We start from the raw sequence: 25,295 nt of genomic DNA, 5'->3' as shown, positions 1-25,295 counted from the left end.
ACCAGGGGTTCGATCCCTGGGCCTGCTAGAGCAAGCCCCACCCCCGGGTGTGCTGAGATGGCAATTGAGATTGAGCGTGGTGGCACACACCTGTAATCCTAGCTCTTGGGAGGCTGTAAACAGGTGGATCACTATGAGTCTAATCTAATAGTAAGACCCTGAACATCCTATAGACCCTTTCCTAAAATAAAAAAAAATTTTAAAAAAAAGCTTCTTTCGTGGATGGTTTTATAGCCCAAAGCAGTACCACAGTGTTAAAAAGACCTTATTAAAGTTTCTACATTGTGCTATAAGACCACAGAGAGTGGATTAGAAATTTTCAGAGAAGGGCAGAGCTGACCAGCTCCATAGCTCTACATACTCATAAAGGATCTCATCACCTTTCTCCAAACTGCTTTCTCTGCATGTATCACCTACCTAATGTCACTACTAAGCTTCCAGCTGCCCATATCTGGAAACTGGGAATTTCCTTGCCTTCCTCCCTGATTAAAAAATATCAAAATTAATACATTTCACCAGTGGGACATCCAAGTGGGTTACAGAGAGAGCTGGAATGGTGGATGCTGAGAGGTGGAAAGAGGTCTATTGGTCAGAGAGTGGGATGTAAGGAAGTGAAGTTTACTCATGCAGGGAAGGAGGGAGAAGTTGGTACCAGGAGAGGATTGCTGAAAAGGGTGGTGGGAAGGGAGTCGTGCTGACTTTGAGCTGCAAGTCTAAGGATTCGACAGGAAGCCACCTACAGCAAGTCAGTGGATTTCTGGGAAGCACTAAGGGTACAATGAGGTTGAAGACCTGGTGTGAGGTGGGATCTCCAAATGATGGCTAGGATGTTCCCCCAGAATCCTCAGTCATTGTGGTGTTGAGCCCCAGTGATAGGATAGGAGGCAACCTGGGTAAGAGGTGGGAATTTAAACTAGGAGATATTTTAATAAGTAGTTAACTGTTAACCATATCATTTTATTGATGATTTCAGGTGGTTGGGTTTTGTACCAAAAAAAACCACAATAAAGAAGCCCCAAACATGCAAAACCAAAAATGCAATCTCCGGAGCACATGGGAAGTGATCAGCGAATCTGAGGACTTTAAGAAGACCACTCCTATGACAACAAAGCCACCCAACCCCACCTTCTCATTGCTGCAGATTGGACAGCGAGTCGTGTGTTTGGTTCTTGATAAATCTGGAAGCATGGCGGTATGTTCGCTGGGCCCTGGTCTTCCCCATACCCCTCATAAATGTGTAGGTTATGATGCTGACCACAACTTTGAACTAGCTGGGAATAAATACAACCCCGGAATTAGGACAACTACAGTAACACTGCCATCAGAAATGCCCATTTTGCTTCATACCTCAGAGATTTGGCATCAATTGTTTCATTCTCCAAATTAAATTAGCTTTAATTTGTGAGCACAGATCTGATAAATTTCTTTTTTTGTTTTTGTTCTTTTTTTGTTTTTGTTTTGTATTTTAGGGAAGGGTCTACAGGGTGTTCAGGGTCTCACTACTAAATCAGACTCATAGTGATCCACCTGTTTACAGCCTCCCAAGAGCTGGGATTATAGGCATGTACCACCATGCTTGGTTTCAATTGCCATCTCAGGGTGCCCCGGGTGTGGGGCTGGCACAACAGGCCCAGGGATTGAACTCCCAGCCCCTGCACCTGCTTGCAGGTGCTTTAATCCCCTGAGCTATTAGGCCAGCCCTTGATAAAATTCATTTTTTAATTTATCTATTATGTATTTAGGACAGGGTTTACATGATCTCACTACACAGATTGGACTTGTAGTGATTCTCCTGTTATAAGCCTCCCAAGTGCTGGGATTACAGGTGCACCATCAAGCCCAGTCTCAATTGTTGTCTCAGCCCCCCCACCCCTGCCCCCGGGGTAGGGCCAGCACGGCCCACTAGGAATAGAAACCCAGTCCCTGCATCTGCCTAAGCAGGCACTTTAGTCTGCTGAGCTATCTGGCCTGCCAAACTTCATTTATTTTAATGTTTCACTGACATTATATAGATCTACAGGTCTATAATTCCACATAGGACTTAACTAAAACTATCACTAAGACATTGTACTTTAATGATTGTGTTATCTAGCTTTATATTTTGCTATTTATGCCAACCTTCTAATATGTATGTCAAGATGCTGCTAAATATAAATGGAGAATTCTCCCATGAGATATGCCTCAAGCAAGTTGCTTGTCATTTCCTCTACCTCCATGCAACCACTTCAGAATACCCTCTGGCCTGTTCAATAATTAGTCTGTTCATTTAAAGCCAACCTGACTGCCTTCCTTTTGCTTGCCCATCCAGGGTGGTGACCGCCTTAACCGCATGAATCAGGCAGGCAAGCTCTTCCTGCTGCAGACCGTGGAGGACGGGTCCTGGGTTGGGCTGGTGACATTTGACAGCCGTGCCCAAGTGCAAAGTCAACTCATACAGATAAAGAGCAGCACCAACAGAAATACACTGGCCAAAGGATTACCCACAACAGCTTCCGGCGGGACATTCATCTGCTCTGGCCTTCGATCAGCATTTACTGTGAGATGCCTTCTGCTATTGTGGTTTGCCACTGTTTGCACTTTTTCCCCTAAGAAGTGTTTCCTGTGTTTCCATATATGCCTGGTATCTAATTGGAACAGACAACCAAAAGCAAGGCAATGCTTCAAATGATGCAAAGACATAGATCCCCCCCAACACTGTTATTAACTAATTCATGTTTTTGTGCTTTTCTACATCTGGATAGCTGTGCTTTTTATGCACATATACTTGCACTCACAGTATTTCTGGTGGCCTGCTACATGCTAGGCATTGTGCTAGGCAGTGAAGGGTGCTGTGAAAGCCTGGGTGGGATTCATTAGATTAGTAACACACGTGTTTACTCATGTACTGTAATGAGTGCAGTGAAGGAAAGGTACACAAGGTCCTAAGGGGATCTTCTATGGAAAATATCTCTAAATATTGTGAAACTCTAAGGCAGCTGGACACTCCAAAGGTCATCTTGTTGGAGAAGAAAATGGCTTGTCGAAGCAGCAGGCCCTAAGAACTGTAAACTATATTAGGGTCATTTCTAAAGATCTCACTTGAGGACAGTCAGTTACATCACCCCTTGGCTAGACATCAGTGTCTCTCCATTTTCAAGAAGATTTGGTATAAATTCTTCTAATATTTAAGATTTTTCTTTATAAATGTACTGCCCCTCTTTCTGGGCTTAAGCACCAAGGCCTCCCCCAGGTATCCTGCGTGTAAGTGAATCAATCCCTGTCCTTCAGAGTGCCCACACCTTTGGCGGGCTAGCTCCTCACCTCGAATAGGTTGGTCTCCTTTCTTGGCATCACAGATCATGATATCATATACTTCCTGGCATCTTTCCTGATCCTTTCAACTGTACAGGACTATCTCTTTCTGAATCCTATGACTTCTTTTATTTAAAAACATCTGTTAAGACTTCTGGGCTCTTCTGTCTTATTATCTAATTATGTATTTCAACTAAGAAAAACTTCCTTAGAGATAGGACTTAATCTTTTTATCTCCCAATCCACTGACATGCTGTAATTTATACAGGAAGCTCTTCGTAAATAAAATTTCACTGAGTTATTGGATACACTAATAACAACCAATGTTAAATTGCTCCAGACAATCTATATTTATGGAAGGGCTATTTAGCCACAGGAAATAACAGCAGGCTGACTGAGTTAGGCTGGTCTAATGCTTCAGAACCTCACAACACCTTGGGCATGTCTGTCCTCTGCCTGCTCTCTGGGCATAGGACACATATTGATGGGCTATGGGACTGTTGCAGCTCCCAAAGCGGCAGCAAGACTGTATTTTCCAGCTTTCAATAGTTAGATGTAGATACTAGACATGACCCTTGCCTCAGTGATGTCTGTCTTTTTGGTCCTTTTACTCTATCTTGAAGAGTAGTTCTCTGAAAGTACTTTGGATTATATACGTAGCATCAGTGCCCTCCTCCAACCGGGATAATGGGTCCTATACACACCTGTGTTCTGCTGCCTCGACCACCACCACCCAAGCTTTGACTAAAGAAATGATGGAGGGAAGAAACCTGACAATGGACTGCTGATGCACAGTAGAACTCCTACCATACAGAGCCCAGATGTGTGTGGTGAGCAGAGAATTTATGGTTCTGTATTTTCCATTCAGATAGGTGAGAGAGAGTATGAGGGATGCAACTGGAATTTACAATACTCCTCCTCCTCCTCCTCCTGGGGAAGGCTGCATGTGGGCTTCAGGAGATGGTATGAATTCTCCTGAGGAGGTAAAGTGTCTTGGAGCCTGCACTGTCCTCCAGATCCCTGCTGGTCCCAGCTGCAGACCCTTGTTGGGTCTATCCTAGCCTCCTGCAATGGTGCCTGGAGGGATAGTAAGAGGACCTGTTTACTCTCCAGGTGTGACCAGGGTCTAGTGGTCTTCCATGGCTGCCTCCCCTACCATAGTAGCCTGGACAGCTTGAGTCTTCTGCATTGTCCCAGCCAGGCTGTATAGGCCTTGGCAGGATCACTTTCTGTCACCTGCTGTCTCAACACAGCCTCCCTGTGGTGGATGTGGGAACATCTTCTTATTTTCCCTGCCACACAGGGCCATGAGACGAGGGAGTCCAAACTGGCCGTTTCTTCTCTAGGCCCTCAGGCCCTGAGTTTGGTCAGCCCAAGACACAGCTGCAGCTGGTCCACTTTTGAACCTTGTCTCATGTCCAAGGTCACAGTCCCAGTTCTGCTGTCTCCCTGTGTCATCACAGTTGCCTCGTGTGATGGCCTCTTCTTGGAGCTCAAATTGGGAGGGAAACAAAAGGTTCCTGTCCTCTGCCTTCCCTTCAACCTTTTGAAAGTCTCATCCAGAGAGGGATTTTAGCACTTAGGCTTGATCGTTTTCCTTGTTTCTAGATCTTTCCTTCATTCATTTAATGGACTTCTGTCTTCCCCTTCTTAAATCACATATTCTTTTATCTAACTTTCCTTCTTCTTCAATATTGGCAGAAGGAGCATCCTCTCTATCATAAATATATGTATATGTTTATAAAATCCAAGTCTACCAAAGGTAGTTGTGACGTAACAGTCATAGGACAACTAGGCATTGGGGATTAATAAGAACAAAATTCTTTGCTTTGATTAGGAGACTATGAAAATTTTTAACTACTCCTACAACCTAGGAATAACCAGTCAAAACAAATTCTAGCCATAAGTAGCTGGTTATTTTGAGATTGGTGACTATCATACAAGTTAAAATCTTCCTGGGTACAATATCCTGAAATAACCCCTAGCATGAGGACATTTTCTGAAGCCATCCTGGAACCTCTGGAAGGCCACCAAGGAGAGATCTGGCAAAGAAAACAAGAAAGTGCTTTACTGCTTCTTCAGAGCTGGCCATCCATAGACTTGCCCAGAGCCGAGAGCATCCCTCTCAGAGAAAGACAGTGGCCTACTTCCATGAAGCCAGGCATGGTGGTTCCCCACCGTAAGCCTAGAACTCTGCAAGGCTGAGGCAGGAGTATCACAAGTTTGAGCTCAGCCTGGGAAGCTTAGTGACTTGTCTCACAATAAAATATTAGGGGAGACTAGGTTCAGTTGAGAGAGAGAGAGAGAGAGAGAGAGAGAGAGAGAGAGAGAGAGAGAAACAGAGACAGAGACAGAGAGACAGAGACTCATGATGTTGATGTTGTAAAATCATATCACATGATGAATATGATCATTACATATATCAAGGATGTACCAATTAATTTAATTTCAAAAAGGAAAAAAAACACACACCCCAAGCAAGCACTCCCACATAGTAACATGGCTCCAAACACACCCACATAGTTCTATTTATTCCTCCTGGAATTGCTCTCCTTGTCCTTTGTAGACAGTTTTTACTCAGCCTAGTGACTCGTACTCTGAATTGTGTCCTTAGGTGATTAGGAGTAAATTCCCGACAGATGGCTCTGAGATTGTGTTGCTGACGGATGGGGAGGACAACTCCATCAGCGCGTGCTTTAATGAGGTGAAGCAAAGTGGAGCCATAATCCACACAGTCGCCCTGGGGCCCTCGGCGGCTGCAGAGCTGGAGCAGCTGTCTCATATGACAGGTGAGGGCTCATTGGTCACCTGAGACCCACGGCATTGTCGCTCCCATTGGACTGAGAACTCCATGAACTGGAGAGGAGCAGGAGCTGGGGTGCAGAGAGACAGAAGTGACCTTCTTGACCAACTGGTTGCTTTTCCCCATTGGCCATGAGAATGAACTCCACTCACTTATTTTAAGACCCTAGTGGGCTGGTGAGATGGCTCAGTGGTCTAAAGCACCTACTTAGAACAAGCTTAGCAAAGCAAAGGGACCGCGGTTCAATTCCCAGCACCACATGCCAGCCAGCCCCACCCCCTGGTGGGCTGAGCTGGCCACACACACACATACACACACACACACACACACACACACACATAAATAAATAAATAAATAAAAGAAATTATTAAAAAAAGAAAATAAAATACATTATAAAAAAAAAAGACCTTAGTCTAGGACTAGAGCAGTCTGGAGAAGACAGGTCAGGTGTGGTTCCTTATGAGGACTCAGGGCTGCTTTCTTTCCAGGGATTTAGAGCTAAGAGGACTCTAGTAGGTGAATCAAGGACCACTTACTTTCATTTGACAGTGATTGAGAGACCCAAGGGAGGCAGGTGACAAGCCACTGACTACAAACTACCATGATACAAGTGTTACATTAGCAATAGAAAGTACTATAAGGCACAGATAAGAGAGAATCTGACTTTTCCTGAGAAGAAAGCCCTGGGAAGGAGAGCAAGCCACTGCACAGAAGGGCGAAGAGCCTGACGGACAAATCAGAAGTTGCACCACACTGCAGCATGTAATGTAGTTTCTCTATAAAACATTAATGTACCATGCGTCTAATTCCCATAAAGGCATGGGTTACGTAGATCCCACTGTCCCTACCTACTTTAGCAGAGTAGTGAGCACAATCTTTTTCTTTTTTACTTAGGTAGGGATAGTATGAAGGATATAGATTATTATACTGAGTTGGCTTCTGGGGAAATTTGGATGGCCTTAAAATAGTTTAAATATTACTTCACATTAACTGAGTTAGTTATATCCATTCTAAATAGTCCAAGCTTGGTGTATAATCTTGTTTTAACTGTGTATTCTACTTTCTATAGCTGTTCTTTTGTGTGCTGTTATTTCTTGCTGTGGTCATCTACATGTCAAAATTGAGTTAGAAGAAAACTCTAGAGCTAAGTGTGACAGAATTATATCCCAAGCGTAAGCCAAACGTCAACCAATGACTGATGGAGCAGCAGTACAGAAGGTGGCCTTCTTGAGACCACCTTGGTCCCACCGTGGTACAGTTCCTGATGCAGGGACTAGTCTTCTGCTAGACTCTAAATTTAGCTTTTTCCCATGATCTTTTCCTCCCTTCACCCTCCTCCTGCCTTTTTTTTTTTTTTTTGAGAACCTCCTTTCCCTAATCACACATGCCCAAGTACCTGAGAGAGGTTTAATGAATTATCTCATGTCCAAATGCACAACTTTTAAAATGTAGATTTTATAATATCAATTTTAGTTTCTCAGAGAGTCACAATAGATATGCAGATAGTTGAGGTAGCCAAGTGATAGAAACATTGTTAAAGTTTTATTTACTAGGATTAAAAATTTAGTATCAACTTTTGAGTTTATTTGTGCATACATTTGACATTGATCTATTTTCACTTTAATAATGAAATGTTTATTTTATGTATTCTGCCATTTTAACAGCAAATAAAGTGTCACACACACTTGCTTTCTGGACAATAACCTCTGGTGATATAATTGCATTTTAGGAGGTTTACAGACCTATGCTTCTGATCAAGCTCAAAACAATGGCCTCATTGATGCTTTTGGGGCCCTTTCCTCAGGAAATGGGGTCGTCTCTCAGCGCTCCATCCAGGTAATTCTTCCTCCTTGCTTTTATTTATTTGTGTGTGTGTGTGTGTGTGTGTGTGTGTGTGTGTGCGCGCGTGTACTCAATCATGATCAAGGTATAAAATTTAATGTTTAAAAGTTTCAAGTTCTATATGCCACTAGTATTGCATGAAAATAAAAATAAAAGATTAAAAGATTCAGTCTGATATTAGACATTATTCCTAAAATGCAACATTACTCATATAAATGAAGCAATTAATGTTTACGTGTTTAGACACAATGCTAAGAGAACTCCTCCAGAAATCAGCAACATAAAATATAACAGGTCCAAGAATTCCTAACATCTGCTGACAAGCACCCATAACAATATAATTGGCTCGGAATTTTCTTCAGAGTAGATCATCTCAATTATGAATTTTCTGGGGTATGTGTTTAGGGATTACTTGCTCTAGTTTCCATTACCTCAAGTCTCTAATATCTGCCAAGCCTGTCACATAATACAGGGGAAGCACTCTGCACTATGGAAAAGCCCATGCTGTCCCCTCAGATGGCTGGACTTCAGTCTTTGGTCTGTCATTAACTCTGACCATATGAACCAGAAAACACCAATGACCCCATGTGGTTTCAAAATTTCCAGGAAACCAAATGATATTTCAAAATTCTTGGGACTATTTTTAAGAGGATAAATGTATTCTAAAATGCCATTTTGTAATAGTTGTGAATATAACTCATAAGAATTTTTAAACTAGACAGAGTAAACAATCAGTGATGACATTAGTGTAAATTATAAGTTTTGTTATAAAAGTTTGGGTAAAGTAAAAGAATACAAGAAGGTTCAAGCCTAAACATCACATTTCAAAACCATAGGTTTTTGAGTCTACTTACTGGAGACCACCAGTCTCCTCCTTAGGGGTATAAGGACTGAATAAAACACAGACAAGATATATATTTTAGTTGTAAGGGGCACTAGGATGGTCAAAGCCCAATGAGCACTATGGTCTTGAGTCATATGTCCCCTGGCCTATATTATGTGCCCAGCTTGACTGGGCAGGGAGGTGCTTGTGGGCTGCAAGAAATGATGGGGTGAACTGCTAACATGGTCAAAGTTCAAGGACTGGGGAACAGTGCATTTCTGGAAGAGCACACAGGAGCAGATCGTGGGTAACTGTAACCTGGCTCTCTGCTGAATGTTTGTTTCTTCTACCTCAGAAACCCATCTCTTAGGAAACCAAGGTACTGGGAGTGAGAGCACAGCTTTCAGACCTCATTTTCTCTGGCTGGGGATCTTCTCAATTATGGACAAGCTCAGTAGCTGGTCTTTAGCTGCCATGTTATCTTGCTTTGAGGCAGCAGAATTTCACAGGCTGTTTGTCAGCCTCAGCTCTAGCTGTTGGCTTAAAGTCTGCCTTTAAGCAAGCTGAGGGTCTCGCCACAAGTTATATAGGCCTAGGACAGGCTCTCAATTTATTTTAGTGCCAATTTAATTAACATTAATTACTGTCTGCTCTGTACTACATCAAACTGGTCCTTAGTATCTAGTGGTGTAGCACTGATTCAATCTAAGGAAGATAGTGACCATACCTGTCTGGGTTAGCCTACGTCAGATTTAGAAAATTAAACTCAAAGAGTCTGGTTTGGAAATGAAAGGAATATGTGGTAAGAAAGTAATTAAACTGATGAAATGACAGACTCACTGGCAGTTTCTAGGAATTTTTTATATAAAGAAACCTCAGAGGGAACAAGGTGGGGAAATGATCAGGATTCACCAACTTGCCATGAGAACAAGACCTAAGAGGGCTTCATTTCCAGATCATTTATAATCTACCTGTAAAACTAGAACCCCTGGCTCCATGCCCAGGCCACCCTGTCTTCACATAGGTATCACTTTAAGGACAGTCAACATCAGGGAAATAATCTTCAAAATCACATTTTCTGCAGAATTCTGATTAATCTTTCTCCACTTCAATCCCTGATCTGCAGCTCTACTCTAAAAAACAAATCCACCTTGGCCATCAACATATTTCACAGGCCTTTATAGGGATGTTGGAGATGCTCAGCCTAGCAATTAGTGATATATAATTCAAATAATCTATGTGTGGACAAATAATAAGTCATAGGCAATCCTTATAGGGTTTATAGCTTAGTATATGTGATGAGCTGTGCACCTTCATAACTCTAAGATAAGTGTAGTATGATGAACATTGGGTAAAGGTAAAAGAATACAGGAATGTTCAAGTCAAAATGCCATATTTCAAAACCATAGGCTTTGGGGTCTACTTTTTAGGGCCCTGGCCCAGGACCACTGATTTCTATCTGTGGACTTATATAAATAAAATTCTAAGGGAGTTCGCTGGAAGAAGAGCTGTTGTTTGAGTAATAAATGAGGTGAACATCAAAGAAAGTTTCATGGAGAAAGTGACTGGGGGAGAGGCAGTTACTGGGGATTGAACCCAGGTCTTAGCACTAGGGTATGTCTCCAATCCCTTTTCATGTCTCTTGATATACGGTCTTGTTAAATCACTAAATTGCCCAGGCTTAGCTTAAATTAACAATCCTCCTGCTTCAGCTTCCCAGAGTACTCAGATTACAGGTTTAGGCCAGTGTGCCCAGCTGAGAAAGTGAGAGTTGAACTCAATTTTTAAGAAAGAGTAAAATTTAGACAAGTGGAAAGAAATTTAAAGACTTCTAGGAAAACTAAGAGTGCAAGAAAGTTATAGATTTGTAAAAAGTTAAGAATTTATTGAACTTAAGACTTTATTAAAGTTAGGGATCCATTAGGATCCTTTGAGAAAGTGGTCTTATGTCAGCAGAAAATTGTGGAAACTAAGGCTAGAAAGGTAATTTCAAACTGGACAACAATGGTTATAAGCACCAAATCAAGGACTCAGCATCACTGGTGACTTCATAAGGGGCACTTGGGAGTGGGAGGAGTTAAAAAGATCATTCAGTGTGAGCTCTGAGGTAGAGTTGTTTTCTCAACAGCTGGAGAGTAAGGGATCCACCCTCAAGAATCTTCAGTGGATGAATGGCACAGTGACTGTGGACAGCACAGTAGGAAAAGACACTTTGTTTCTTATCACCTGGACAACACAGCAGCCCCAAATTTTTCTCTGGGACCCCAGTGGAACAAGACAGACTGGCTTTGTAATAGACACAGCCACCAAAATGGCCTACCTCCATGTCCCAGATATCGCCAAGGTATGGAGTGGGGTTTTCTTTTCCTTCTTATCATCTGACAAGATAAAACAAAGTTTTAACAAAATAATTGTGGTGTTGAAAATGTTGGTTGATGCTAAGAGGAGAGTAAGTATTGAATCAAGAAGAAAATGATGGAGAAATCTCCATCCAGTGGAAAATCACCATTTGCCAGCACATCAAGAAAGGAAATCGGTGATGCTTTGTTCAGATACTAAAAGGAAAACCTTCAAAGTACATAGCATTGAAGATGCAAAACAATCTTTGAAATTTTGACAATACAAAAAGTGTTTCTTCTACCTCAGAAACCCATCTCTTAGGAAACCAAGGCACTGGAATGAGAGCACAGCTTTCAGACCTCATCTCCTCTGGCTGGGACCTTCTCAGCTGTGGAAATGATGTAGTCTGTGCAAATGTTCTGACAGTGGCCTTGACACTTGTGTCAGATAGCCTTTTCCAAATGGTGATGCTGAAGGCAAGCCTTTCCATGCAGTTATTTATTGGAAATGTCTGCATCTATTTTGGTCAGGTTGGATCTTGGAAATACAGTCTTCAAGCAAGCTCACAAACCATCACTCTGACTGTCACCTCTCGTGCCTCAAGTACCACCCTGCCTCCAATTACAGCGACTGCCAGAATGAACAAGGACACAGGCAAATTCCCCAGTCCTATGGTAATTTATGCAAATATTCGCCAGGGAACTTCACCGATTCTCAGGGCCAAAGTCACAGCTGTGATTGAATCAGCAAGTGGAAAAACAGACACCTTGGAATTACTGGATAATGGAGCAGGTAACCATCCAAGAAATTGGAAAGCATATTTTTGCTTTTCCAAGAAGCAATCAGAGAATGGCAGGAGGGTGTGAGTCTGGTGAGGGAACCCAGCCCGGGAGGGCTGGCTGAAAGAATCCACTGTGTCCCCATCATTTCTGTATTCCAAAATGTTGGAAAACATAATGAACAAGGGCTTGCCTTAGCTTTTGCAAAACCAAAATGCATTAGGGTCTTGAGCGCAATAGACTCAGAGACTCTAGGCAGTTTTCAGATCTCCAAACCAAAAGAAGATAAATTAATAGTTCATTTTGTTTTAGATATTCCCCCTCTTCCTCTTTTCTTTCTTTCTTTCTTTCTTTCTTTCTTTCTTTCTTTCTTTCTTTCTTTCTTTCTTTCTCTCTCTCTCTCTCTCTCTCTCTCTCTCTCTCTCTCTCTCTTTCCCTCTCTCTATACACATACAAACCCACATGATGCACAAATGTGTGTATCTGTATACATAAGCATATATAGAGATACATAGATATACATCTTCAGGGGCCAGGGAGATGGCTCAGTGGAATAAGTGCTTGGCTGGCAAGTGCAGGGGCTAGAGTTCAGTCCCTGATCTGCAAAACAAACAAACAAACAAACAAAAAGTTATACATCTTCATTTTTATGTTCACCATTCTTTTTTTACACATTACTATCCTTATATTACAGTGAATAAATGGAGGCTTTCTTACTTGAAAAACATCCTAGCATATGTATCATGATTCCTGTGTCTATGCAGAGTTTATATTAGCTTGCTCTCAAAGTCAAATTGCTGCCCATTATTTTTGTGTTCAAGAAAATTATCAGAGAGAGAAAGAAAAAGAATTCCACATTTTTTTTCAGAAGGGAAAATGTCTGCTGCTTACTGGGATACAAATATCCATATTAGAATAAATTTCCTAGAGCTGGGGGATAGCTCAGCAGTCTAAGCACCTACCTAGTAAGCACAAGGACCTGGGTTCAATTCCTGATACAACATGCCACACTTGCCCTGGAATCCCATACTTGCCATCCTGGCCATCCAAACTGGGTATAGTGGCACATGCCTATAATCCCAGAACTGGAGAGGCTGAGACAGGAGGATTACTATGAGTCCAAGCTATGTAACAAGGCCTTGTACTAAATAAATAAAATATTGGGGCTGGTGAGATGGCTCAGTGGTCTAAAGCACCTACTTAGAACAAGCTAAGCTAGGCTAAGCAAAAGCACATCGACCACGGTTCAATCCCCAGCACCACATGCCAGCCAGCCCCGCCCCCTGGTGGGTTGAGCTGGCCACACACACACACACACACACACACAAAATAAATAAATAAATAAATAAATAAAATAAATAAAATATTGAAAAAAAAGAATGAATTTCCTAGTTAAATCTACCTTGAGGAGGTCAGAGATTTTTATTAAATAGTTATATAATGTTTGTCCTTCCCAATAACATACAGTAATTCAATTCTGGTTGAATACATACTTACTAAATAGTTTCCTTGCACTATGTTGGGTGTAGCGGAGACACACAAAATGTCTCTAATTTCAAAAAGAATGACTAATATGGGGAAAGAAGATAGATGCATAGAAAGAGACACACACACACACACACGCGCACGCGCGCGTGCGCACACACACGCAGTGGAAAAGTAAGGAGCAGGCTTTAGCAAAATCGAATCTTAAGGTCTTCTGAAGGTAGTGCTGAATCTCTTCGCTTTGAGAAATGCTAACCTACGGCTGGGGAGATGGCTCAGTGGAATAAGTGCTTCCCTGTCAAGGGCAAGGGTCTGAGTTCAATCCCCAGTTCCACCAAAAAAAAAAAAAAAAAAAAAAAAAAAGAGAGAGAAATGCTAACCTATATATGAAATGAAAATGTAGGAATGCCCAGATACCTTGAGAACATTCATTATTTCCTCCACTTCCCTGTCCAGGTGCTGATGCTACTAAGAACGATGGTGTCTACTCGAGGTATTTTACAGCTTATGATACAAATGGACGATACAGTGTGAAACTATGGGCCCTGGGAGGAATTAATACAGCAGGACAGAGAGCAGTGTCCCAGCCAAACGGTGCCATGTACATGCCTGGCTGGATTGAGAATGGTAAGTAACCCGGCTTGAGTAAAAGGCTTAGAAAGAGTAGCAAACCACTAAAGCTCTGAGGCAGAATGATTCAGGATGAGTCGATGGTTTCTCAGCCTTGACACTATTGCCGTTTAGGGCCTCACTACGTTTTGCTGTGGGACTCTGTGCTGTGGACTATAGGCTGCTTAGCAACACCCCTGGCCTCCTCTCACCAAGGGATCAGTAACAGCCCTAAGTCATGGCAATGAAAAAGTCCCAGACAGCATCTGTTGTCCTCTCAGGAGACAAACTCATTGAAAACTACTTCATAAAATGTAAGTTTTGACTATGTTGGTCCAAATCCTAGCCATCTACCAAATAAAAGTGCTAAAATTTTTTGTGCTTCACTTTTCTCTGTGCTAGAGGCAATAATGATAATTGCCTCATTTGATAGGAATAAATAGGGAAATAGACCTAGTACATTGCTGCTGAAATTATTGATTAATAAGCATTTTTGTTATTTTTAAACATTAAAATATTTTGTAATGAAGCTCATCTCACTGATATTAATATTTCCATAAAATGAAAATGTAAGTTAGAGATTATTATCTGCATCGGTATTACCATAAGCTCACTCCCTTTCCTCCCTTCTTCAGGCTCTGACCAAGGAGGACAGTAGATTAATCTGATGCTGGCCAGCACCTTGAGCCCACATGTAGCCCGATGGGAAAGTGATGTCTATGAACTAACTAGGTCATGTCATACTAGTCTTGCTACAAGAACCTGCCCTGGACAAGCGCAGGAATTGGGACACAGACTAAGCCTAATGGATTCTGGGACTTGCTTTCCATCCATCTACCCTGTGTCTTGGGCAGGCCTCTTCTTGTCACTCAAGTAGAGAAAGAAGGGCTTATCCTTTTTTCTTGGATGAAAGAGGATTCTGGGCCTAAATGGTGTCCTCTCAACAAAGATGATAGGAAAATCATGCTTGAAAAGACACCTATCTTAGTTACTTTCTGTGGCTGGGACAGGATATCTGACAACTACAAGTTCAAAGAGCAAAGGTTTATTTTAGCTCACAGTTTGTAGAGTTTTCAGTCATAGTCCACTGGCTCCAAGGCAGGCTGGCACGGCAGAAGGGCATGGCAGAGAAGCAGAATGCGGCAAGAAAGGCAGCAGGCAGCGGCTTTCTTTCCTCTTTCCCTTTTTATTCCATCCACACTACAAGCCTACTGGTTGGTGTGCCAAACGTCAGGGTGAGTCTATTCTCTTCAGAAAATCCATTTCCCACACCTGGAACTGTGCTAAATCAATCGGTGGACAAATCCAGTAACACACCCATAATCCAGTGCCCCACCTACAAGTACATAAAGCTTGAGGGAACATCTAGATGCAAGCTACAACACCATGCCCCATAAGAACTTTTTATATACTTCAGCTTATTTTATGTTTTTTTTTTTTCATGAATTGGGGGAAAATGTGGGAGAGGAGAAGTTTAGTGACTAAGTTTAGCATTAGTAACTAAGTTTATCTTCTCTTAGAGGAGAGGCTTAGCAACTAGTTTAGCCTTTAGCCTTAATTTACTAATTACATGAATATAATTCATTCTCCTAAATACCCCTTTCACAGACAGAGATGCAGAGGCTAGAGAGGTTATTAGTCCATTCATAACAGTAATAACATCTTGTGTGGTACTGAGGGGCCATCTTCTTCCCCCTGTTCCTTAACAAGCCTTACTATGAAGGGCAAGTCTCTGTTGATAATCAAATATGTCAATCTATCAAAGCATTATCTTCATCTTTGTTAAAGGTATAGTTAATAAATATGAAGATAAATCTGTCTCTATAGAAAAAATGTGAGAGCTAAAGCAGTAGAGTTTATGAGAAAGCAAGTTCTGAGTAATGCCATTTTAGATTATAGTAATATTTTCATTAAAAATATAGTCTGAGTATCCTACTGATTGAGGAGGCCAGAGTGTTTGTTGGAATCCAAAGATTACTTTTATACAGCAAGAAAAGCGTGAAGGAAATTGGGATTGCTACAAGAACAAAGTTCCCATGAATCCATTAAGCAAATGCAAGTCTTTCAGAAGTATAAAACTTTGGAACTCTTAACATAGAACATTTAATGAGAAATTGGAATCAAAAAAGAAGGATAAAACACCAACATAGAGAAAGTGAAGGAAAATGCTTAGAATAAATAATTAAGGGAAATCTGTAAGACCTAGATGGTTCAATATTAAATAAATGGGAAAGATCATGAAATTCACAGTATGTTTATCTGGATAAAAGATTTCTTAAGGGAATCTGAGATTTAAAATAGAGGCAATAGATCAGGATAGGCAGAATATGAAAAGATTATTCCAAGGCAAATGTTATGAAAGCAAATTGAATAGAGCTATTCACTAAATCTCCTGAAAACATCTGTGAGATAAAAAAAAAAAAAAATGTCATTCTCTTTTTTTCTCTCCAATGCAACCTGATTTGTAGTCCTTACATGATTTGCTGAAGCACACACAGACTAAGGCCTTGTCGTCAGACATTTAATATGAATTTCATGTGTGGGAGAAAAGATTCAGAAAAGGGTTGTTCAATAAAAATCAAAGAAAGATGTGTATATTTAGAGGTCTTGCTTAATATATTTTGAATAATCTTTTAATACAGGTGAAATAAAATTGAACCCACCAAGATCGGAGAGGAATAGAAGTAATGTTCAACAGAAACAAGTGTGTTTCAGCAGAGCCGTCTCAGGAGGTTCGTTTGTGGCCTCCGGCGTCCCCAAAGCTCCGGTCCCTGACCTCTTCCCACCTTGTCAGATCACCGACCTGCGGGCCCGGCTCCACGGGTACAGCGTCATCAACCTGACCTGGACAGCTCCTGGCGATGATTACGACTATGGACATGGTAAGCTGAGCACAGCAGCACGGCCCGGGCAGGAAGCCTAGCAGCCGAGCAGCGGTGGAGAGGGGAGTGAGGAAGGAAGGCGTGTGGGGATGAGTACAAGGTGGGAGGTTCTTCAGCAGTCTCTGAAATAGCACGTAAAGAGCTTTAAAAGAGAGGTTTTGAATCAGGAAAGCTGGCCTCGTTGAGGAACCCGATTTAAAAGAACAGAGGTTTAATTTGGCTCATAGTTTCAAAACTTTCAGTCCACGGCTGGAAGGCTCCAGGGCAGAGTCCACCTGGTGGGAGGGTCTGCCTCAAAGGAAAGCTGCTCCTGTTGGGTGGCCGAGCAGTGTAGGGAGCAGAGACAAGCCAGGGAGAGAGACCCTTCACGTTCTTCTGAGGTGGTCACACTTCTCAGGAGCACGTTGGACTCCATTCCTAACAGCATCTGCCTGACCCCACCACTTTCCCAACACACAAAGATTTGGGAGCATCTTAGATCTAAGCCACAACAGGGAGTAAGAGGTGTCAGCCAGGAAACTGGAATTTTTTCAACTCTTGCCAAAATATCTGGAAAACCCCATTTTTCAGTAGGGATTTCTGGATAAGGCCTAGGAATAGAGTAGGATAGTTATAAAGAAAAAATGTCCTTTGGAAGAAGTTTCAGATCCTGCCAGCCTTTGCTCTGAAAATGGGATCTATGTACAGCAGTATAGGTAACACTGGGATGCTTGCTAGAAACATGGACCCTCCAGCCCCATGCCAGAGCTAAGGAGCTAGAGTCTGAATTTTACAATCTCTGGATAATTTAATGCACATTAACATTTGAGGCCGGCTGGGGAGATGGCTCAATAGAATAAGTGCTTGCCTTGCAAGTGCAAGGACCTGAGTTCTAACCCCTGGTTCTGCACCCGGACCAGTGTGCTAACTCAATCTTTGGGGCCGGGGAGATGGCTCAGTAGGATAAGCGCTTGACTGGCAAACACAAGGATCTGAGTTCAATCCCCGGTTCCGCAAAAAAAAAAAAAAAAAAAAGTTTGAGAAGCTGTGATATCCAAATCTCCTCTATAGATAATAAAATAATAAGCAGGAATTGAACAACTTTGTCTCTCAGCCAGAAGTATTGAGCAAGGCTTTAAGTCTGGACCAATCCAATTTTATATCTATTACTTTGTCAGAATATATAAATAAGAATATAAAAGAAATATTAGTGCTTGTTCATATGAACCATTATTTCCATTTATCCATTAGAACTTTTAGGGTGTGATATAATTTCTAATAGACTTGACAGTTAAGATGTGAAAATTACAAGTCATATCTTTTTTCTCTTTCTTTTTAGCTTCCAAGTATATCATTCGAATAAGTACAAGTATTCTTGATCTCAGAGACAAGTTCAATGACTCAGTTCAAGTGAGCACGACGGATCTCATCCCAAAGGAGGCCAACTCCGAGGAAATCTTCATGCTCCAACCAGAAAACATCACTTTTGAAAATGGCACAGATCTTTTCATTGCTATTAAGGCTGTTGACAAGGCCAACCTGGAATCAGAACTATCCAACATTGCTCGAGTGTCTTTGTTTATTCCTCCGACTCCAGAGACACCTAGTCCTGATGTCATTCCTGTTCCTTGTCCTGGTATTAGTCTCAACAGCACCATTCCTGGCCTTCGCATTTTAAAATTTATATGGAATTGGATAGGGGAGTTTCAACTGACACTGGCCTAACACTGAGTTTATTACAAAAGTAAAATAAATCATCCACGCTATTGATTATAGCATTTTCTAGACTCTATTTTATGCTTCCTTCAGGGGGCGATATAACAAAATGCTAAATAAGTAGAAACAAGTGTAGATGTATTTTTTCCTTTGGAATCCAAATATTTAATTATAGTTCAGTCTTTCAATAATGATTTAAAAATGATTTTGGATTCTAGATAAAACAATTGCTTGTGTCAATACAAGAAAGTACCTTTTAATTCATTTTTAAGAAGTTTTGCCTGCTAAAAAAGATATGCAATTGTTGTTAACCCAATAAATAGCTAAGGAATTTTGTTTTCATTTAAAGGTGCCAGAAATACACAAGCTAAATTATACAAAGCATGATTTATAATGTTTGGGATTTGGAATATGTTTTCATGTTTCTTGATTTGATCAAGGATAATACATTTATGGAAGGGTTTTACAATGTAGAAAGCAGAAACAACAGAAGGTTCCATACACGTATGTTACATGCATGAAATTATGTTAGTGATGCATAAAGCCAGTGGAAAGAAGTGAGGTGATAAATGTCCCTTTGGACCAAGAGGGAGGAGAAAGTAACTGAAAAATAAACATTTATGTGTACCTTGTACCAAGTGTTCTGTTAATCGTCGTATGTACTTTAGCTTATTGAATGTAATCAAACCATTTAACAAATGCTTGTTGTTGCCAACTGTATTCCCAGCCTATGTGAGGTCCTAAGGATGTAAAAGGAAGAGTTGATCTTTACACTGAAAGCAATGAAGAACTTTTGAGAATTTATTTCTGAAATCAGGAGGCAGATATGTTCAGAGCTGTGATTGAAAAGGAGACCTTTTAGGTCCCCACTGTAAGAAGGTGGAAGAAGCTGGAGGCATAATAGATGACAGGAGAGGAGAAGGAAAAAAAAGGAAGGTTAATACAGGATTGGTGATGGGGCAATGTCCAGGCCCCCAAGTACTGATGTTGTCATGAAAGTGTTTCACCTTCTCTATTCGCATAATGAGTTCAAGATGTAGGTGGCTCTCTGGATGATTGAAAACAAAAGTATCTAGGATATGTTTTCTATGTAGATCCAAAATTTATTTATTTATTTACATTCTTTATGTCAAAACAGGATTTGAGGCACCTTAGAGATACATGCACTAGACAAACCAAGCAAAAAATAAACATGGAATGAAGTAAGTATATAATAAAAACCACAGGCCTGTTGTTGAGTGTGTGAATACCTATAATTCTAGCACTTGAGAGGCCAAGGCAGGAAGAGTGTAAGTTGGCAAACAGCCTGGCAATTTAGAGTTCAAGGCCAGCCTGGACTACATAACAAGAGGTGATCTCAAAAATAATAGCACAATGATAGGAAGGATCAGCACATCCAGCACATAATATAATGTTCTGCTAAAGCAAATGATGCTTCCACTTTCATGATATCCAGGCAGGAGTCTAAAAAAGAGTAAAATGAGATAGAAAAGAAGCAAAATGACCTGTCCATTTCACTGAATATTACTCTCTCTTGTATTTAGTCATGCTGGGAAGAGACACTGCTAGACACACTCTGAAATGACATTGGGGATTTGATTATTTCATGTACCTGAGGATAACATGGCAATATCAGCACCAGCAAAAGAATGAGACTGCAAGAGAGGAAGGGAGCAGAAGAAGAAAGAGCTAGAGAGAGAAAGAAAGGGTGAGCAAGAGAGAATATAAGTAATAATATCTTTTTAGAACTTATAATTGTTTAAAAAAAAAAAAACTACCTGACATATGCCCTCATTGAATTTCACTGGTCTCCATGTAATTCAATTCTATGTAATTTGAAAATCTGGAAGACATCTTTTCAGAGAAACAACTTTTCTAAGCATGTTTGTTTTAATGAGTCATTAAAACAAAGAAAGAAAAGGCAAAACAACAAAATAAAGTTCAAGGGACCTCACAGGTCCTTGAATTTTTTGAAAAATTCTGTATTTCAAGAGGAATTATTCTGTTGAAAAGGAGATAATGAGGCCAGGTTTGTTCCAAGTAGAAAGGCCAAACAATGCAGTTTGTGCACCTGAATCAAATATATTCAACTCAGTTCCTAGAACTCTATTGCCTAAAGGAAAATATAATAAATGACTCTTTCTATTCTAACTGCCACTAGAAATACATCTGTTCCTAAATCACAAAGGGGCTTCCAAATCCAAAGGGTTAGAGGAGGATAAGCTATGGTGAGCCTTAGAGTGGATAGCACAACCCAAGCTCCAGAGGACACAATGAGTTCCCTACACAGGGTCCAGCCAGGCACAAAATGCAGCTGATCCTACGGAGAGGGCCGGAGGTGGGTAGAGCACAAATGTGGACCCAAGCCACAGATCCATTTAGGGCAAGGCCTTGCTATCTGAGGATGAGAGAGCAGAAGAGTACCACTACCGTGATCACCCCACTGGCCAGGCCAAGGGTTGGGGAAGAGGGGAACAGGGTTCCAAGATCTTGGCCAAGAAGAAAACATGGTGGCATTCTTGTTTTATTATTCATTATTTTTATCTGATAATGACAACGGGCAGCATTCCTGGACTTCTACTAAGTGCTGCTCACACTCACACCCAGCTCCTCTTGGAATCTTTGCGGTGCCTGGGGCAAGAATACATACGATCCAGATATTGTGTGCTAAGTCTAAATCATTATAAATTAAGATAACAAGCTTATAATACTGGCAAATATACCTTTATGCTGACCTGGAAAGCCAGACTTTTATTTAAAATTCTTAGAAACTTTCAGGGTCATATGGGAACACAGAAGCTCTGGAAATGAACACAAGGTACCCTATTTTCCACCTGCTCCGCTCCAGCCACAGTCCAAATCCAAGGGTCTTGTGCCCACAAGTGTGGTCCCTTCAGCCCGCATGCCACACCAGCCACTGCCCTTTGCTGTCTTTCTAGCCTGGACATGCAAGTACCTTTGGCCCTGTCTGCACTTAGGGAGAACCAATCATGGTACCAAAGTCAGCTCTGGCCTGTGCAGAACACAGAATGCAGATGAGATACTTCTAGGGGAACTTTGGTTCAAGCAAGTGAAGTATGATTTATAAGGGCGTCACAGTTACACAAAGGGTGAGCACAGCACCTTGGCCCTGCGCATTTGTCACTTCATCAAAGGACAGAATTTGGGGTCCTCAGGCAAAGTGAAACTGCAAGATTGCTTGATCAAATAGTAGGATAATAGTATAGTGAAAACTCATATAGTGTTTTCTAATTTCTTCCACAAGCTTTTCTGCTTATGGTTGTTCTGTTAGCCATTTTTTTTTAATTTTATTGAGAAACAAATAGCAATGATACAGTTTCAAAACCAATTAATGGGACAGTTTCAATAATTAACGCATTGCATATTGTTATCTTCTTAGTGGTTATTCATAGCATGAGATGCAGACATGATATCCTGTCCAAACACTATTAGTACAAATCTTTCTTCTCATTGAATTAAGAGAATATAGCTGTATATCTGAACTATTTTGTATATACAGATACAAAATGGTCCTTCATTTGTATCCCTTTTTTTGTTTAGTGTTGTCAGAGATGGATATTCCATTGTCATTTAGATATTGTAGGTGCATGAATTCAGCAAAATAATCCAATATAGTCCAGTAGTCCATAATAGTAGTGGGTTATCCACCATAGGGCTGGCAATGTCAGAAGTTGTTGACTTGAGCATTTTACAGCTCAGCATATTAATATGGCTTTACTTTTTATACCTTGTCTTTATACTTTTCTGCTGGATGGTTAAGACCAAGATAAAGCAAGACTTATACAGCAAAAAATGTAACTTTTGTATCTGACAAGGTCAGTTGAATCCCCTCAGGATTTCCCTGAAACCCTGTACTGCAGTTTATTCTTTTTGTTAGCCATTTAATATTGTCCTAAGAAAAGAAAATCTATAAAGAATCATACAAATTTCATTGCTCATTTTTATATTGTGCATGACAGTTTTAAATTCAGATAGAAGAGCCCTTTAACTTCTGTGATGAATATGCACACATGTATTTTCTAGATTGTACACACCTGTGTGTTTGGCTTTGGCAAAACAATGAAAGCACGACCCAAACTAACAGCTGCTTTCTTTTCACTTGATCTCATTCTACCAGTTCTCTCCACCTTTGGCTTGCTGATGAGTGGCAAAGGGCAGACCACAAAGGGAACCATGATTTGTCCTATCTTTTTCTTTTCTTCTATGTCTAAGTTTTCAAAGGTAGTTGGCTGATATAAAAGAGGAACAAGATGATTCTCTGCTGTTCATGGTTCTTAGGATGTCACTGTATACTTTCTATATTTGAAGAAAGTCTTTGTTTGAACTGCAAGTGCGGTATCTCTATCTGTCATGGAGCCTGCTTCTCTATCCAGAATATGATGTGCTCGCCTTGCACTGTTCGAGTCTCTAGCTCCCATGCATTGTGGGCTCACCCAAATTCTGGGCAGAAGCACCATCAGAAACCTGTTTACAAAAGGCACAACAGGGAACATCAAAGACACACACATGTATCTTCTCCACTTATGTTCTCCATGGTCCCAAAGCACTTCCCTTATAAAACAAAACTTCAACAATGAAGTCACTAAGAATTTCAAGACAACCACAGCAGAGCATTAAAACAAACACAGGGCATATTTGTCCACAAAGCCAGACCTGGAGGAGGCAGAGCCTGTGAAGGGCCAGAGCAGGGCCCTTTAAAGGGAGGAAATGTTCTATTCAAAAGCTGTCAAGTTGGGCAACTAAGCTTAGATCTGAATAAACTGCCTGTAATCTCATCTGCTGATGGAAGCTATATTATCTTCCTGGCAACAGAAGCCCCGTCCTATAACCTGGCCCAACACTGTACGCAGCTCCGATTCTCTGTTGATCTATTCCTCATAGCCCAGGAAATAGTTTTGGGTTACTTCATTGACAGCTGGCTCCAGAAACATAGCTGCAATGACACTACTGTCATTCTCAAGACTTAGGCTGATGAAGCCAGCAACCAAACTAGCAATCAAACTAGTAACAATGAGTAACACTTAGAATAAAAATATATATTACTAGCAATAAGAATAACTAGTATTTACTGCACATCTACTTTGTGCTAGGTGATCTTTTAAGAGCTTCTATGGGAATATTTTACTTTTCTTCACAGAAACTCTGAAGTCAGTACTTTTTTAATGCACATGTAACAAATCAGTAAGCTGTGGCAAAGAGCAATTCAATGAATTGAAATAGGCCTTAAAACTAGTGAGTGACAAAGCCAACTTGTTCAGCCTAGGCAGTTCTGCCACTTTGAACTATCTCTATATGAATGATTTCTTTCTTTCGTTTTTTCTTTTTCTTTTTTTGATGGAACCAGGGATTGAACTCAGGCCCTTGTGCTTGCCAGGCAAGCGCTTATTCTACTGAGCCATCTCCCCAGCCCTTATGATAGTATCCAGGAAAAAAATTAAGCAACAGAAAGGATTCTGAGCAGCTATTACTAGAATACTACAACCAAGAACTTTAGTAACATTTTAGCTTGACTGATGTAAATAACTAAACTCATATTAGCCATTTTTCTTATATCTTACTTTTCACAATGGAATTTTAAAGACTCCCATTATGGATCTAATTCTTTATCATGTAACCAAAATTCCATATGCAGAAAACATTTCCTGCAGTTTCATATGAGGAAATATTTCATGTTTACCCGGATATCCTGTGTGCCTTTCTTATATACTTAAAGGATAGCCAGGAACCAGGAAATAAAGGGAAAACCCCACTGACCCCACTGACTCACAGAAGAAATTGTACTCAACATCACTATTGACTTTAGTGTTGTATGTCAACCAAATTTTCTAACTTAAGGTACATGGTTACTTGCCTAGCTTGCTTGTTTGTTTTGTTTTCTTTCTATGCTGGATAATGTGCTCATGAAGCTTGCTGATTTAGCATACCATAGTTAATCTAGTTTGTTTTGTTGCTCTGTTTAACTTCTGGATTGGATCAGATCTATGAGGAAACTTGTACATTAGATACACATATACCCAGCAGTGAATCAGTGGCCCTGAGTAATAATAAACAGTGACCAAGGTAACCAAGAGTAACAAACAGAAGATTCGAGGCACTAGGATTGGTGCTTATCAAGTTTTATAGGAGTAGGAGAGTATCTTTTAGCCTTAATTTTCTGTTCTCTATGAGAAACTTCAATGATTGGGAACAAGGCCAACAAAATCCATGTTAACGAAATAAATTGGCACTTTTCAAACTCAAAAAAGTACCTTTAAATATTGACACTAACAGGTGCAGTGAGGTGTGTGCTGTCATATGCTGTCTCATGGGGTGTAAACAAGCCCTGTCTTTGCATAAAAAGAATAGATAATTGCAAGGGTCATAAGAACATTTACTTCTTGATGTATCAGTTTGTGTCTAAACATACTCATAAAGAAATAACTAAATTTGTTAACAAAGATGTTCTTAGAATTATATAAAAGGTACTAAGTTAAAAATGATCTTAATATTTGGTAAGAGTAAATTATGTGATGAAATTCTACCCAATCATTTAAAATGAATTTCATTCACTGTAATAAAATGTTTAAAAAATATTCACTCACTAGTTACATAACATTAGGTAAGTTAACTTATTTCTCTGTGCTTGGTACACAAGAAATACTAAGTCAATGTTAATTATTTTATCACATCTTTCATGATCTTCATTCTCATTTCAAAATAGTTTTTGATGGGTTTCTTTTTTTTTT

The 25,295-nt window shown here is 40.5% G+C and overlaps 1 protein-coding gene across 1 annotated transcript in view; it reads left to right on the top strand.

Moving 5' to 3' along the window:
* Positions 1–19,183, top strand: part of LOC101589715 (calcium-activated chloride channel regulator 1) — a 32,380-nt gene extending 13,197 nt beyond the window's left edge. The window contains exons 6-14 of the mRNA XM_004639282.2: positions 974–1,192; positions 2,309–2,536; positions 5,906–6,080; positions 7,824–7,930; positions 10,888–11,103; positions 11,630–11,891; positions 13,820–13,990; positions 16,615–16,854; positions 18,173–19,183. Of these exons, the coding sequence (XP_004639339.1) occupies positions 974–1,192; positions 2,309–2,536; positions 5,906–6,080; positions 7,824–7,930; positions 10,888–11,103; positions 11,630–11,891; positions 13,820–13,990; positions 16,615–16,854; positions 18,173–18,558 (2,004 nt within the window). The 3' untranslated portion in view covers positions 18,559–19,183. The remainder of the gene's footprint in view (positions 1–973; positions 1,193–2,308; positions 2,537–5,905; positions 6,081–7,823; positions 7,931–10,887; positions 11,104–11,629; positions 11,892–13,819; positions 13,991–16,614; positions 16,855–18,172) is intronic.
* Positions 19,184–25,295: the final 6,112 nt, after the last annotated feature.

Source organism: Octodon degus, unplaced genomic scaffold, assembly GCF_000260255.1.
Source record: "Octodon degus isolate 3935 unplaced genomic scaffold, OctDeg1.0 scaffold00109, whole genome shotgun sequence".
NCBI lineage: Eukaryota > Metazoa > Chordata > Mammalia > Rodentia > Octodontidae > Octodon > Octodon degus.
Note: the sequence above shows the minus strand (reverse complement) of the source record. Positions and strands in the feature narration are given on the sequence as shown.